General features: G+C 43.1%; 1 protein-coding gene across 2 annotated transcripts in view; it reads left to right on the top strand.

The window, feature by feature from the left end:
- The window catches only part of Sdk1 (sidekick cell adhesion molecule 1), a 970,126-nt gene that overhangs the window by 329,581 nt on the left and 626,366 nt on the right, over positions 1 to 14,179 (top strand). The window contains exon 2 of one of the 2 annotated variants that reach the window (XM_052754191.1): positions 8,365 to 8,524. In XM_052754191.1, the coding sequence (XP_052610151.1) occupies positions 8,365 to 8,524 (160 nt within the window). Of the gene's footprint in view, positions 1 to 8,364; positions 8,525 to 14,179 lie in introns of those variants that run through there. The other variant, XM_052754192.1, reaches the window with a different exon arrangement.

Here is a 14,179-nt window from a genome sequence, read left to right as displayed (position 1 = left end):
TCCCCAGCAGCTGGATGCCTCAGCAAGCTGTTTGTAGTTCTGTGCGCTAGAAATCTCAGCGAGGCTCCTATGTTCCCCATGCTCACATTCAGATCCAAGTATCCAGAAGATGCTGTGGTCCAGCCATGAGGAAGTGCCACGTTTGTTAAACAAACTTCTGAGCACCAAGCTTGGAAACATCTATATATGGAAACATTATAGAGAGATCTAGGGACATTCAGTGTGAGCTTTTGTGTGTGTGCAGGTCTATGTGTGCAAGCACATGTATGCATATGTAGAGGCTGGAGGGCATGCTCATCTGCCAGTACCTCAATAGGTACCCACCTTGTTTTTTGAGACTGGGTCCCTCACTATCATGGAGCTCATCAGTTGGTCTAGGCTGGCCAAACAGCAAGCCCCAGGGATTCCCGACTCCATCTTCTTGGTGCAGGACATTTGTGTAACGTCATGCCAGGCTCTTTTACATGGGTTCTGGGGATCCACACTTCTTCCTCATATTTGCCCAGTAGTCAGTTTACTGACTAAGCCACCTCCCTAACCCCAAATTCCTCTTGAGAAAAAGTGGGAGTCTGAGGCTCCTCATTCTCGTTGGTCCTGGTTTCTGCTGGGGCTGTTTAATGTAAGAACCGATAATATTCCTGTCGATAATGCACACTGGCTTTCCTGTAGAGTCTCCATCTCCAAGATTCTGAAGCACCTCATTGTTAGTACAGTGTCTGAGCATGCCAGCTCTGGAGCCAGACTGGCTGGGGCTGCCTCCTAGCTCCGTCTTTACCAGCTGTGGAAAGTTACCTTTGCATATGGCTTTTCAGATGTGGGACTGCATGTGGAATTCAGGTCCCTGTGCTTGCAGCCTTTTCCAGAGGAGCTCTCCCCTCAGCCTGCAATACAGCTTTGACCTGCAGCTTGTCCCTTCTGTTTATGTCCCCTCAGAAAATAGAGGAGGGCAGAGTAATGGGAGAAGGGTGGACAGTCTAGTCTGCCTGCTATTGGATCTTACAATATGCTCTGGATCCCTGGTGCCCAAGTCCCCAGGTTTATCCCAAACCAGACTTGGCAGTCACTGCCTTGTGTTCTGGGATGTCCTCTGGGTCTCTCTAGAGGTGCCCTGTAACACTGCTCATATATCACAGATGAATCAAACACAAGCAACCAGCAAGTTGGCTCCCAGGTCTGTTTCTTAGTTAGGATCTAGAAGCACTTGTCAGAGAAATTCTCATTTGTTAAGCGCTGAGGAGATAGATGGGTCAAGAAAGTGTGAATTAGCATGTCAGTAAGAGGGCCTGTGCTTGGATTCCCAGTGCCCATTTAAAAGGCCAGGTGCAGGGTAATGTACCTGTAATCCCAGCATAGAGTAGGCAGAGATCTGAGGGTCCTTGGCGCTAATGCTGGCCAGTCAGACAAGTCGAATCTGAGCTCCTGGTATACTGAGAGACACTGCCTCCAAAAGTAAGATGGAAAATGATTGAGGAAGACACTCAGTGTAGATGTCTGCCCTCCACATGAACGTACACACACACACACACACACACACACACACACACACACACACACACACACACACACGGAAAGGGGGGTGTGGCAGCCTCCCCTAACACTCTAGGCACAAAATTCTCATTTATCACTAAGGGTGACACAGAAAAAAGTTCTTTTAAAAGCCTTCAAGAGCTGTTGGAAGCCACTATGTAGCTAAGTAAGTAGCAAGCAATGCCACACACCTGTCATCAGAGAGCTCACTGAGCCACAGCTCTCTGTGACTGAGCCTGCTAGTTCCCCTGGTGTCTGTACCCCTCCGGGTTCTACTTCCTGGGATGCTAAGACCTTGGCGTGGGGAGGACCTCAGCTGTGTTCCCTGCTGAGCTCAGCACCAGCTCCATACCTCAGCTGTCTCCTGGGATGTTCTTGGCTTGTTTGCTAGCCTCCTTTCTAGACTGTGAGCTCATTGGCTTGGAGCCAGCTACATCCCCAGCTCCTAGCAGCCAGGATACTCAGTCATGCTTGGGAATGAAAGTGTTTGTAGCCTTGTAACTGGAACAATAGTGAGCTTTCAGGAGTTTGGTCTCTGCTTCTGTGTCGAGCTGGGATGGCCCATGGGGCCTTCTCATGGTGGTTAGAAACACCACAGGGTACCAACAGAGGGGCATACCATGAGCTAGCCTCACCTTGTGGTTGCACCCCATTGGATATGCTTATCAGACAGCAACTTGAAAAGCATACCTTATTCTTCTGTTTTGAAGTCATCAGAATACATTGCTTTAGGGGTTTATGTTTTATTTGGGGGTTTTGTTTGTTTTTTAAGACATGATCTTGCCATGTAGTGCTGGCTGGCCTTACAGTCATGACCTTCGAAGTTTCCTTAGTGATGGGATTACAGATGTGTGACACCACGCCCAGCTTGGATGGTCCTTTTCTTGTTGTTGTTTGGTTGTTTTTTTGTTTTGTTTTGTTTCGAGACAGGGTTTATCTGTGTAGCTTTGGTGCTGTCCTGGAACTCAGTCTGTAGACCAGGCTGTCCTTGAACTCACAGAGATCCTCCTGCCTCTGCCTCACTGAGTACTGGGATGAAAGGTATGTGCCACCACTACCCGGCTGGATGATTTCTTTTGAGGATGTTTGTGTTTGTGTGTTCAGTAGTAGATACTGCTTCTGGTTTTTGTTTGTTTGTTTGTTTGTTTGTTTGTTGCCTTAGAACTTTCTGATTCTTATTATTTTTCAAGTGCAAGTGGAAATAAAGAAACTGACATAGGCAGACATTGGATGATTTTCCTGATCTAAATAATATAATCAAAGGAGCGACCCCATGTGGTGATGTTGTGCATCCTAGTAAACTTATCTGGGGTCAGAGAACAGAACAGCCAGTAGATATAGAGGCCAGAAAATTATGGCACACACACCTTTAATCCTAGCATTCCAAAGGCAGAGATCTGTCTGGATTTCTGTGAGTTCAAGGCCACACTGGAAACAGCCAGGCATGATGACTCATGCCTTTATTCCCAGGAAGTGATGGCAGGAAGCAGAAAGGTATTTAAAGCATGAGGACCAGGAACTAGAGCTGGTTAAGTTTTTAGGCTTCTAGCAGCAGTTCAGCTGAGATTCATTCTGGATGAGGACTCAGAGGCTTCCATTTTGAGGAAACAGGATCAGCTGAGGAACTGGCGAGGCGAGGTGGCTGTGGCTGGTTCTCTTTCTCTGATCTTCAGCGTTCACCCCAATACCTGGTCCCAGGTTTGTTTTTATTAATAAGACCTATTAAGATTTGTGCTACAACTACATTTGCTTGTCTCTTCTCCCCAAAATGTAAGTATTCATGATTATCTAAGAGCATGGAGCCTGGGAATTAGCTGTGATGTAGGACCAGTTCTGTTTCTATGTTTTTGTTTTAGTACTTAGGTTAATTATATGCATATAATATATCTGATCCTGGTCAACCCATTGCCTCTCTTGTCCCACTCAGCTGCTAGATCTTTATGGTGTGATAATTACCTAGTTTGATCATTGTGCAACACTGATTCTTCTCTTCTCCTCCGGGGCTACCTCTACCCACAAAGGTGGTCACAGGAAGTGCATTTGAATTGCCTCGTCCTCAGGCGTATGGATTTTGTTCCTCAAACATCAGGGTCTACTTACAGCAATCACACTGTGACCTTGTGTATCTGTGGACTTAACCACAGTACAAAATTACTTAGTAATACATTTAGGTTTTACCTCAGGAGCATGTTTTAAATGTATAATTATTTTCTTTAAAAATATGAATATTCCTGTTATGAGGAAAGCATGTTATTTGGTGAGATTAAACTCTTGGCCTCCCTGTGTGTGCCTAATGCACTGCTGGCAGCAGAGCTGGCAATGGCTGAGTCCACCAGAACAGGATCTTCTACCCACGCTCTCCAGCCTACTTCAGAGGTGATCCATTACGCCCCATGCTTTTGTTTCTCTCTGGAATTTGAAAAAAAAGTAAAATTTTCTGTGAGTGGCAAATTCATAAGCTCGGGGCATGAAAATGTTGGGATTTGATATAAAGAAACCTTTAAAGGAAGATTAGTGGTTTAATGGAACGGTTGGTTGCCCTGGGGAATTTTGCTGTGGCAGAGTGGAATTCAGTAATGAAAGGTCCTGCTTAGTCTGATTGCCCATTCATGCCATGATCAGGGTCCTTCCTGCCGGACCCCTGCTGATTGATGGAGCTGATTGCAGGTGCTTCATAAACTCCATCTCACTGTACCGGAACAGGTGGGGTTTGCCTGCCTGGGACTTCCCTGGTTTGTGGCATGGTTGCTTTCTTTGCTAAGTAGAAGTTGACTGTCATTCTTCATTAATTAAGTCTTTAAAATGGAGAAGCAGGGCCAGAGGATGGCTCAGTGTGTAACGTGCCTGCTGCACAAGCATGAGGACTGGAATACGATCTGCAACATCCACGTAAAAGCTGGGCATGATGGTGTATTAGTGACCCCATTGCTGAAGAAAGGGAAGACAGGAGGGTTCCTGGAGCTCCCTGGCCAGCCAGTCTTGCCTAATCAGCAAGATTCTTCCCTTCCCCCACAAAGATGGAGGGCTCATGAGATGGCTCAGCCGGTAAAAAGCACATGGTGTGCAAGCCTGAATACCTACCTGTATTTGCTCCCCAGGCCCCATGTAAAACTGCAAGGAGAGAACTGACTCCACAAAGTTGTTTTCTGAACTGCTATGGCACACGCACACCCACACACCATCCACATACACAGGGATGATAGATAAAAAAAAGTAATAAGGAAGGCCCAGTCTTAGCTGGATTCTCAGAAACAGTTATGTGAATAGCTGGACAAGTGATGCTATTAGTACTCAGTGGTTGTTTCCTATCCGTTCTGCCCTTAAAGGTTTCTGATAGCTTTTACATTTTCTGTAGTGGAGTGCATAATTAAAACACCCAGGAAGATGCCCTGTCTGTGTGCAGGAAGTGGAGCCACAAGACAAGTCTCAGCCTTGGCTTCTTGTACCCATGTCCTCACCATGGCAACTATTTCTACTGTCATACGGTCATAGTCCCTTTCTAGATGAGAAGATTATCTTTGCATTGGACAGGTAAAGTTAAATCCATTTGCATTTATCTAAAAACCTTAAAAGTCCATTTGGGGAAGTGACTTGGACGTCATAAAATTATGATGTTGATTTGAGAGAACATTAAGTCTGGTCCTCTCCTTTGAATGGACCTTAAATCTGTGTCATCCAGACAAATGAGACTCTCTGTTTCATAAATGATTTACGTTCTATTTAAAAGTATGTGAAAATGGAAATTTCATGGTTTTCCATGGTTCTTCATCCCAGGAACAGGGGCTTAGTGAGCTTATTATCAGCATACAGAAGTAGTCATACACTCAGCACATTTTCTCGGGGGAGAGGGAGGGTCTAGTGGGTATATTTGGGATGTTTCCATCCTCCTAAAGAGCAGTGGATGGACCACTGGTATTTCCTCAGGTGAGAGTCTCATGAATATCTCTTAGGTAATTCACTCATTTTCTTTTCCTGGTGTATTTTTGCAGGCATTTTTCTGCCCATGTAAACTACAAAAGGGTCACATACTTTTGTGGGGATCTGTGCACCCCTGCATAGAGATCCATCCATCTGTTGCATTAGCTTCTCTTGAGGAGATAAGCAAACATCTGTTCACCATAGATAGGGCACCATTGATACATCAAAGTTCTTTTTCCACAGTGAGTTGATGGGGCTTTCAGAGCATGAGTGACCTCAAAACAGCCAGATACCCGTAATACCCCACCCCATTGGAGATGAGAGCCTCATGGAAGCTGCATCCGGGTGTCTCTTCCAGTGTAGTTCGATTTTAACATTCTCTAGCATCTCTTAAGATTACTTCCTTGTGAGGGGAGCAGGAGGGAAGGACAGCAACAGTCCCAGATAATGTCTTTGACACTCCTCTACCTTTTACTTATGAGGGTCAGTAGCTCAGTTAGTATTACCATACACCCAGCTACCTCTTGTCTTGGTCCCTTCAGTTAGTTGCCATGGCTATGGGGCCACAGTGCTCTAAGATGGTGATGGGGTGAACATGTTATATATACCCTTTCTAATCTGTTTGGCTACCTTCATGCCCTCTTTAAATTCAAGTTCAAGTGTATGCTTTTCTGTGGGAAAGACCACTAGTCTTCGAGGGGTAACTTGTTCTCCATGCTGGCTGTGCTAAAATATTTGTGGTGATAATTTTAATTCAGATACTTAAAATTCCAGGGCCTTGACAATGTGTGTTTTTCCCTTCTCCTTGTAATAAATGGCCAGTCTCTGGGCTAACCACCATTCTATGGCCATTTAGATCACAAGATATTTGCTTGCCAAGTGTATAAAGCTATTCCTTATGAAGGATTTTCCTACTTGATTGCAGTACCGAGCATAGTAATTTGTTCATAGTAGAGGTGTGTGTAGTTACCTGTGAATTCTGTGAAGAATCGAACTGCGGTGTCATTTAAATTCCAAGCCATTGTATAATATGTTAAATTGATGATGCTCTGTCAGGTGTAGTCACAAATTCACATTCTTGAGCTTGTATCTTAAAGCTTTTTTTCTCTCAAAAAGATGTATTTTTTATGAGGCATGCATGTAGGACACTGGAACCCTATGAAGTGGCATTTCTTTTTCTATTGTTAAAGAGAGAGCAAATGGCAGGCCATTAATAAAGCCTGCGGCTCAGTGAACCCCAAGGCATCAGAGTTATATCTATTGCAATTCAGCTTTATTACACTGTTTGGGTCATAGGAGTGGATGATTTGGGCTGAAGTACATAGCAGAAAGGGAAATTGGACACACAGTTGACAATCAGAACCCGAGGATGCACTTAAAAAGCAGCTCAGAGCAAAAACAGGTGGGACTCTCCCAACAGGACCTGGATTAGTGGCTCCTCCTGACACTGAGTGACATGTTTCATTACAGCTCCCTACAGTTGGCTGTTTATATTCCTGCATGAGATCTACATCAACCCAAAGAAGGGAAAGTGACAATGTCTTACTCTCTCTTCATATTCCCAATGCTGCTGCAGGGTCTATTCCATAGGATCAATGCACATTTGTTTGTTTATTGTGGCCAGCCCCTCACTGGGGGATTCTAGACAAGAGGTAGCTGGGTGTATGGTAATACTACTGACCCTCATAAGTAGAAGGTAGAGGAGTGTCAAGGACATCATCTGGGACTGCTGCTGTCCTTCCCTCCTGCTCCCCTCACATGGAAGTAATCTTAAGAGATGCTAGAGAATGTTAAAATGGAACTACACTGGAAGAGACACCCAGATGCAGCTTCCATGAGGATCTCATCTGATACACTGTGACCAAAAGCAACTTGGGGAAGGAGGTTTATTTGGCTTACTGGTTCTGACCATAGTCCATCATCGGGGAAAGGCTGGGCAGGAACAAAGGCATAAACCCTAGGTAGTAGTGGTACTTCCTTTGAAGTCAGAACTGGTCCATGTGAGGAAAGCACTCTACCACTGAGCCACACCCAACCTCTCACTGGGGGATTCTAGGCAGGGCATGCTGCAGCCCCTTACTGGGGGGATTTTTTAGGCAAATGTTCTACCACTCAGCCATACCCCAGTCCTTAACTATAGGATTTTCTCCTTGCTGGGGAGTTCTAGGCAAGCGTTCTACCACTGAGCCACATCCCCAGTGATAGTCTACAGACAGATTATTGCTGTGATAAAACACTGTGACCAAAAGCAACTGGGGGAAGAAGGTTTATTTGGCTTACTGGTCCTGACCATAGTCCGTCATTGGGGGAAGGCTGGGCAGGAACTAAGGCATAAACCCTAGGTAGTAGTGGCACTTACTTTGTCCCAGCACACAGTAGGTGGAGTCAGACCGTCTCCATAGAAACCTGTGTGTTAGATTAACAGAGCCACTGACATGTGAATTCACAGAGGAGACCATGTCAGCAACTAAGGTGAAGAGCCATTGAGGAAGACATCTGACAAACATCACACATGTGTGCCCTCACACATGGGAATACAAGTGCACATGCATGGATACTACACATACACACAAAAATAATGAAATAAATAAAAACAATGAATTCAATGTCTTGTATGAGCAGGGATGTTCTGCTGTGTCGCTTTAATAAACTGGTATTAATTCTAAAGAGGAGGGACTTGTGATGATTTCATGGGCCCTTTGGCATTTTGAAGTATCTCCTAGGCTGCTGCTTTTTCCTAGTGTATCAGGGATTGTTTGCTACTTAATTGGGCTACACATCCTTCATCTCTACTGTTGAGCATTAGAACTGTTCATATAATTGATTTATCGTTTATGTAGATTTATCGATTGGATTGGGTTATTTTCATCTTGGCTTCATTACTCTTTCTCCGTTCTTTCTATTCTTTGAATATCTCAGATGATGTTGCACCGTATTTCAAGACAGAGCCAGGCCTGCCACAGATCCACCTAGAAGGGAACCGCCTTGTCCTCACCTGCCTGGCTGAAGGGAGCTGGCCTCTGGAATTCAAGTGGACACACAACGACAGTGAGCTCACCACCTACAGCAACGAATATAAGTAATTGATGGCTTGAATTACAATCATGAGGTTATGTGTTGAAATCCTTGCCTTATAAGACATAATGGCAAAAGGCTGGCAGTGCTGGATCAAGTCCCAGGGCGTCGAGGGTCAAGGGATAGATCTGGTGTGTGGTTAGAACGGGACTTGCTAGTCTGGAAGATGTTTTGACTTGAGTGTCTATTATTCCACTTGTGACAGTAGTCCCATTTAGTAAAACAAGTTGGGATGGGAATGCACGCAGTACTTTAATGTGACACATTTGCTGTTTTTGGTGACAGCCCCACCTTACAACTATTGTTTGTATCCAGCTGGTGTAGGCATTTCCTGTAGGTGTGTAGATCAGGAGCTTCCAGAAGTCATGCTGTTAAAATCCTTCTAGCTGCTTCTTCAGCTTTGGCTGGAAAAGGAGCATCAGTGGTTGAGTGGGTGTGAGCAGAACCTTGTTACTCAGCAGGAAACCCAGTGAATATGGACAGCCTACCTGCCAGATACAAGGGTACAAGGAACTCAATTAGCCGCCAAGCTCAGTGTGGGGAGGGTAGAGCTAGAGACCAAGCAGGTTTAAGCTGTAGCTATATCTGGAAAGTAGCCCTACCTCTGTCTTGCAGCCTCAGGTCTTTGTATTTAAAAAGGAAAATTAAAATTTCTTAGATTATTTAAGTTAATGTACGAGTGGAACTCCTTGCGTCTTCATCCGTACATGTCATTGTATGCTGTTCTAACTGTCCTCTTCCCCAACTGCCCTCCTGTCCGTCTGGACCAGTAGAGAGTCTGTCTTATGTTTTTATGGAACCTTCCTCCCCTCAAATGATTTCCCTTCCTAGTTCCATGACCTATACACAGATATACCACACGCACACATGCATGCACACCTTTAAGCCTAAGTTTTACATATGAGAAAAATATATACTTCTCTTTCTTAGCCTGGCTTATTTTTCTTAACTTAATGATTTTGTGCCTGTCCATTTTGTGCAAATGTCAAAATTTCATGTTATGTTTGAAAACATTCCATTGAGGATATGTGCCATGTTCCTGTTATCCATTCATCTGTCGGCAGAAATCTCAACTGGTCCAGTTTCGTTGCTCCTGTGAGGAGTGCAGCAGCAGGCACCAATGTATAGGCATCTCTGTGGTACATTGACTTAGAGGCTTTCCAGTACAGACTAAGAGAGTGGTCTACCTGGGTCCTGCACTTGACCTAATTTTAGCTTTTGAGAACCTTTGATTTTTTTTTCAACAGTGTTGCGTAATTTTACATTCCCCTGGGCAACATCATAAAGGTTCCTCTTTCTGTACATCCTCACTAGAATCTATTATTGGGTTGTGTTTTTTTCTTTGCTCCTTCTTGGTGATGGCTGTTCTGACTGGGTTGAGGTGGGATCTCATTGAAGGTTTTATTTGCATTTCCCTAGAGGAGAAGGATGGTGAACACCTTTTAAAATATTGATTGGCCATTTTGTATTTCTTCTTTTGAGAACTGACTAGTCAGTTCACTACTACACTTATTGATTGGGTGCTTTTTAATGTTTAATGTTTGCGGTTTTTTATAGACCTTGATATTTATCCCCCATGTGCTGTGCAGTTGGCAAAGAGTTTTTCCTGTTCTATAAACTGTCTCTTCATGCTGGTGAGTGTTTCCTTTACTGAGCAGAGACTTCTTAATTGCATGTAATCCCTCATGCCAGCTCCTGAAATGATTTCCTGTGCTATTGAGTCCTGTTCAGAAAGTCCTTGTTGGTGCCTGTACCTCAAAGTGTTATTCTCCATAATTTTGCTAGCAATTTCAGACTTTTGGTCTTGTATAAAAGTCTTTGATCCATTTTGAATTGATGTGTGTGTGTGTGTGTGTGTGTGTGTGTGTGTGTGTGTGTGTGTGTGTGTGTGTGCAGAGTGAGATATGGATCTACTTTCATTCTATCTGTTTTTCTAGCACCAGGCTGTTGTTTTTCAGATGTATGTTTTGTTTTGGTTTTTTTACCTTTGTCAAAAATTAGGTCTCTGTGGCTGGGAGGATTTAAGCCTGACTTCTGTGTTCTATCGACCTGTGTGTCTGCTTTGTACCAGAACTGTGTTATCTTCGTCACTGTGGCTCTTCGGTATAATTTGAGGTCGGGTTTTGTGATGATAGAGATTGCTTTGGGTATTTAAGTCATTTGTGCTTCAGTGTACAGTTTAGAATCTTTTTGTTTTTCTCCCAGGTCTGGGTTTCAATGGGGGTTGTGCTGACTGTGTAGCTGGCTTTCTGTGACATAGCCATCTTCACAATATTAATTCTTCCCGTCCATGAACATGAGAGGTCTTTCTGATTTCTAATGTCGTCTTCAATTTCTTTCTTCAGTGTTTTAAATTCCCATGGTAGGGATCTTTCACCTGCTTGCTTAGATTTACTGATGGATTTTTTAAAATCTATTAACAAATAATTTTTGTTGTTGTTTTTGTTTTTAGTTTTTTTTTTTTCTCTGTCTGATTTCTTTCTTGGCAAGTTTTCTATTGATATATGGAAACACTACTGATTAGGGTATATTGATTTTTTTTTAATCCTGCTACTGTGATGAAAATGTATGCATTTCTGGGAGTTTTCTGATAGTCTGTCATGTCTTAGGGTGTAGAATAGAATCATCTGCAAGTAGGAATAATTCAGTTTCTTGATTTCCTATTTGTGTCCCTGTTTTCCTTTCCCTGGCCCCACTGCTTGAGCTAGGCCTGAAGCATTTATACTAGATAAAGTGGGGACAGTGAGCATCCTTATCCCATGCCCGACTTTGGAGGAAATGCTTTCAGTTTTCTCCCATTTACTATAATGTTAACTGTAGGTTTGTCGTATGTAGCCTTTATTGTAGTGAGGTATTTTCCTTCTATCTCTCATTTCTTCAGGGCCTTTATCACAAACAGATGCTGAACTTTGTCAAATGCCTTTTCCACAGCTATGGTTGATGATTATATACTTTGCCCTTAGGTCTACTCATTTGCATACATTGGAGTGGAACCAAGGTGGTAGTGGTGTGTGGTATTAATTAATGTGTTCTTTAATTTGGCATGCAAAAATTTCACTGAGAACTTTTGCATCTGTGTTCATTTGGGAAATTGGTCAAGTTGCTCAAGGTGTGTGTGTGTGTGTGTGGTTTGGTGTTAGGGTGGTGTTGCCTTCATTAAACAACTTCATTGATATGGTTACTTCCCTTACTATGCCACAGAACAGTTTGAGGATTACTCACCTGTAGTGGTATTTGCTCTGCCCATGACCTTGGGCTATAAAGGCCCCACCCGAAGGAGGTGGTGCTTCTTGCTGTTGTAGGTGACCTCTTAACTCACCTTAGCTTGTCTTTAAAGATCTGGTAGAATTTGGTAGTGATTCCTCTGGACCCTTAGCTGGGAAATGTTTTAATACTGGTTCAGTTTTGTTGATTTTTATGACTCTGTTTCACTTGTTTATATCCTCTTGATTTCACTTGGTAGATCATATGTGCCTGGAAATATATCCATTTCTTTTAGATTTTCCAGGGCTTTGATGTGAGTGTTCAAAGTATTTCCCAATGATTCTCTAGATTTCATTGGTGTCTGAAGTAGCCTCCCCCTTTTCTTCTTTAGTTATAGTATCTTGGGTCTTCTGCTGCCTCTTTCTTTTTGTTAGTTTGGCTAGGGGTTCGTTAGTCTTGTTTGTGTCTTTGAAGAACCAATTCTGATTGATTCTATGTATTAATCTTTTAGTTACCACCTTAGTCCTTTTGGGCCTTGTCTGGTTTTGTGCTTAACTTGCTCCTGATCTTTGAAGACCTGGAGGTACATCATTAGGTTGTTTATTTGGCATCACCTGGTTTTTAAAAGAATATAAACACTCATAGCTAAAATTTTCTTCTTAGAACTGCTTTAGCAGTGTCCAAAGGTCCTGGCAAGTTGTACTTTGACTTTTATCTGATTGTGGGGACTTTTAATTTCCTTGCCAATTTTGTGAGTGACCTTCCCGTCAATCATTCAAAGGTGTTTTGCTCAGTCTCCATCTATTTGTGTTGTTTCTGTGGTTTCTCTTGCTGTATTGATTTCTACCTTTATTCCTTTATGATCTGATAAGATTAAAAAATCCAGTTGTTTTTGTATTTGTTAAGTCTTGATTTGGGCTGGGAAGGCCCTAGAGAAGGTTTCATGACTGATGAGAAGAATATATATTCTGTTTCTGTTAAACAGAATGTTCTGTATACTTCTATTAAGTCCTTTGACCTATGGTATAATTTAACTATGGGGTTTCTTTGCCAATCTTTGTTTGGATGACCTATCTAAAAATGAAAGTAGTATATTGAAATCACCAACTGCTATTGTATGAGGATGTCTCTGACCTTTTCTGTCCATTAATATTTGTTTTATGAAATTGGGAGCCCTGAGGTTTGATGTGAATATACTTCTGGTTGTTGTATCTTCTTGATGAGTTGTGCCCTTTATTTATTTATTTTTTTTTTTGGTTTTTCGAGACAGGGTTTCTCTGTGTAGCTTTGCGCCTCTCCTGGAACTCACTTGGTAGCCCAGACTGGCCTCGAACTCACAGAGATCCGCCTGGCTCTGCCTCCCGAGTGCTGGGATTAAAGGCGTGCGCCACCACCGCCCGGCCAAGTTGTGCCCTTTATTATTGGCCTTCTTTCTTTATGCACATGTATGTGTGACTGTATATGTAACTGTGTATGTGTTTGCACACATGCACACATGCATGTAGGCACGTATGTGTATTTATGTAGAGGCCAGAGAGTTATATCAAGTCTCCTGCTTTATCATTCTCCACTGTATACCCTTAAAAGAGGGTTCCCCAGTGAGCCCGTAGCTAGTCTGGCAACCAGCAAGCCCCAGCAAGCCTCTTGTGTCCATTTCCCCAACAGCACTGTGGCTATAGGCATATTCGTGCAACTATGCTCAGCTTCTTCTTGGGTGCTGGGAATTCATACTGGGGTCTGCATGTTTGCATAGCAAGCATTTCTCAGCACTGACCCTTCTCTCTAGCCCTGTGTGTTTTTTGACTAGCTTTGGCTTGCAGTCATCTTTATGAGATACTAGAAAAGCCACACTATCTTGATTTTGTCTTCTGTTACTTTGATAGATTGCCTCTGACCTTGATTTTTAGTCTGTGGGTGTCTTACTAATAGTTGGTGTTTCTTGATAACAATAGACAATTTGATCTAATTTAAATTTGTTTATGCTAATCTTTATTCTTTGTGTATAAGTATTTTGTTACATGTGTGTCTGTACACCCTATGCATGCCCGGTACCCATGGAAACCAGAAAAAGGCATCAGATCCCCTGGAACTGGAGTTACAGACAGTTGTGAGCCATCATGTGGGTACTGGAAATCCAACCCTAGAGCTCCTGAGGCCTGGCCTCTGTAGTCACCATTTCCTATGGAATCATGCTGGATGCTCTGCTTTTGAGCATGATGAGGGGAGTGGTGCCTACAAAATTCAAGAGGCCCCAGTGTCATCAAAAATATGCTGCTTTCATGAATTAAGAAGGAATTGACTATATGAAGCATCAGTTTAACACACGGCCAATTCACCCCCTCATCTATCTCAGAAGTTGTAATATGTGACCCATAGCCCATGTTCAGCTTGCCTCAATTGTCTGTGTGTCTGAATATTTCTTGGTCTTGCTCACTCTGATTTCTTGCCTTCTCTC

This window comes from Peromyscus californicus, unplaced genomic scaffold (genome assembly GCF_007827085.1).
Source record: "Peromyscus californicus insignis strain IS unplaced genomic scaffold, ASM782708v3 Scaffold_2__1_contigs__length_46816999, whole genome shotgun sequence".
Classification (NCBI taxonomy): domain Eukaryota; kingdom Metazoa; phylum Chordata; class Mammalia; order Rodentia; family Cricetidae; genus Peromyscus; species Peromyscus californicus.
This window is presented reverse-complemented; position numbering and strand designations above follow the sequence as displayed.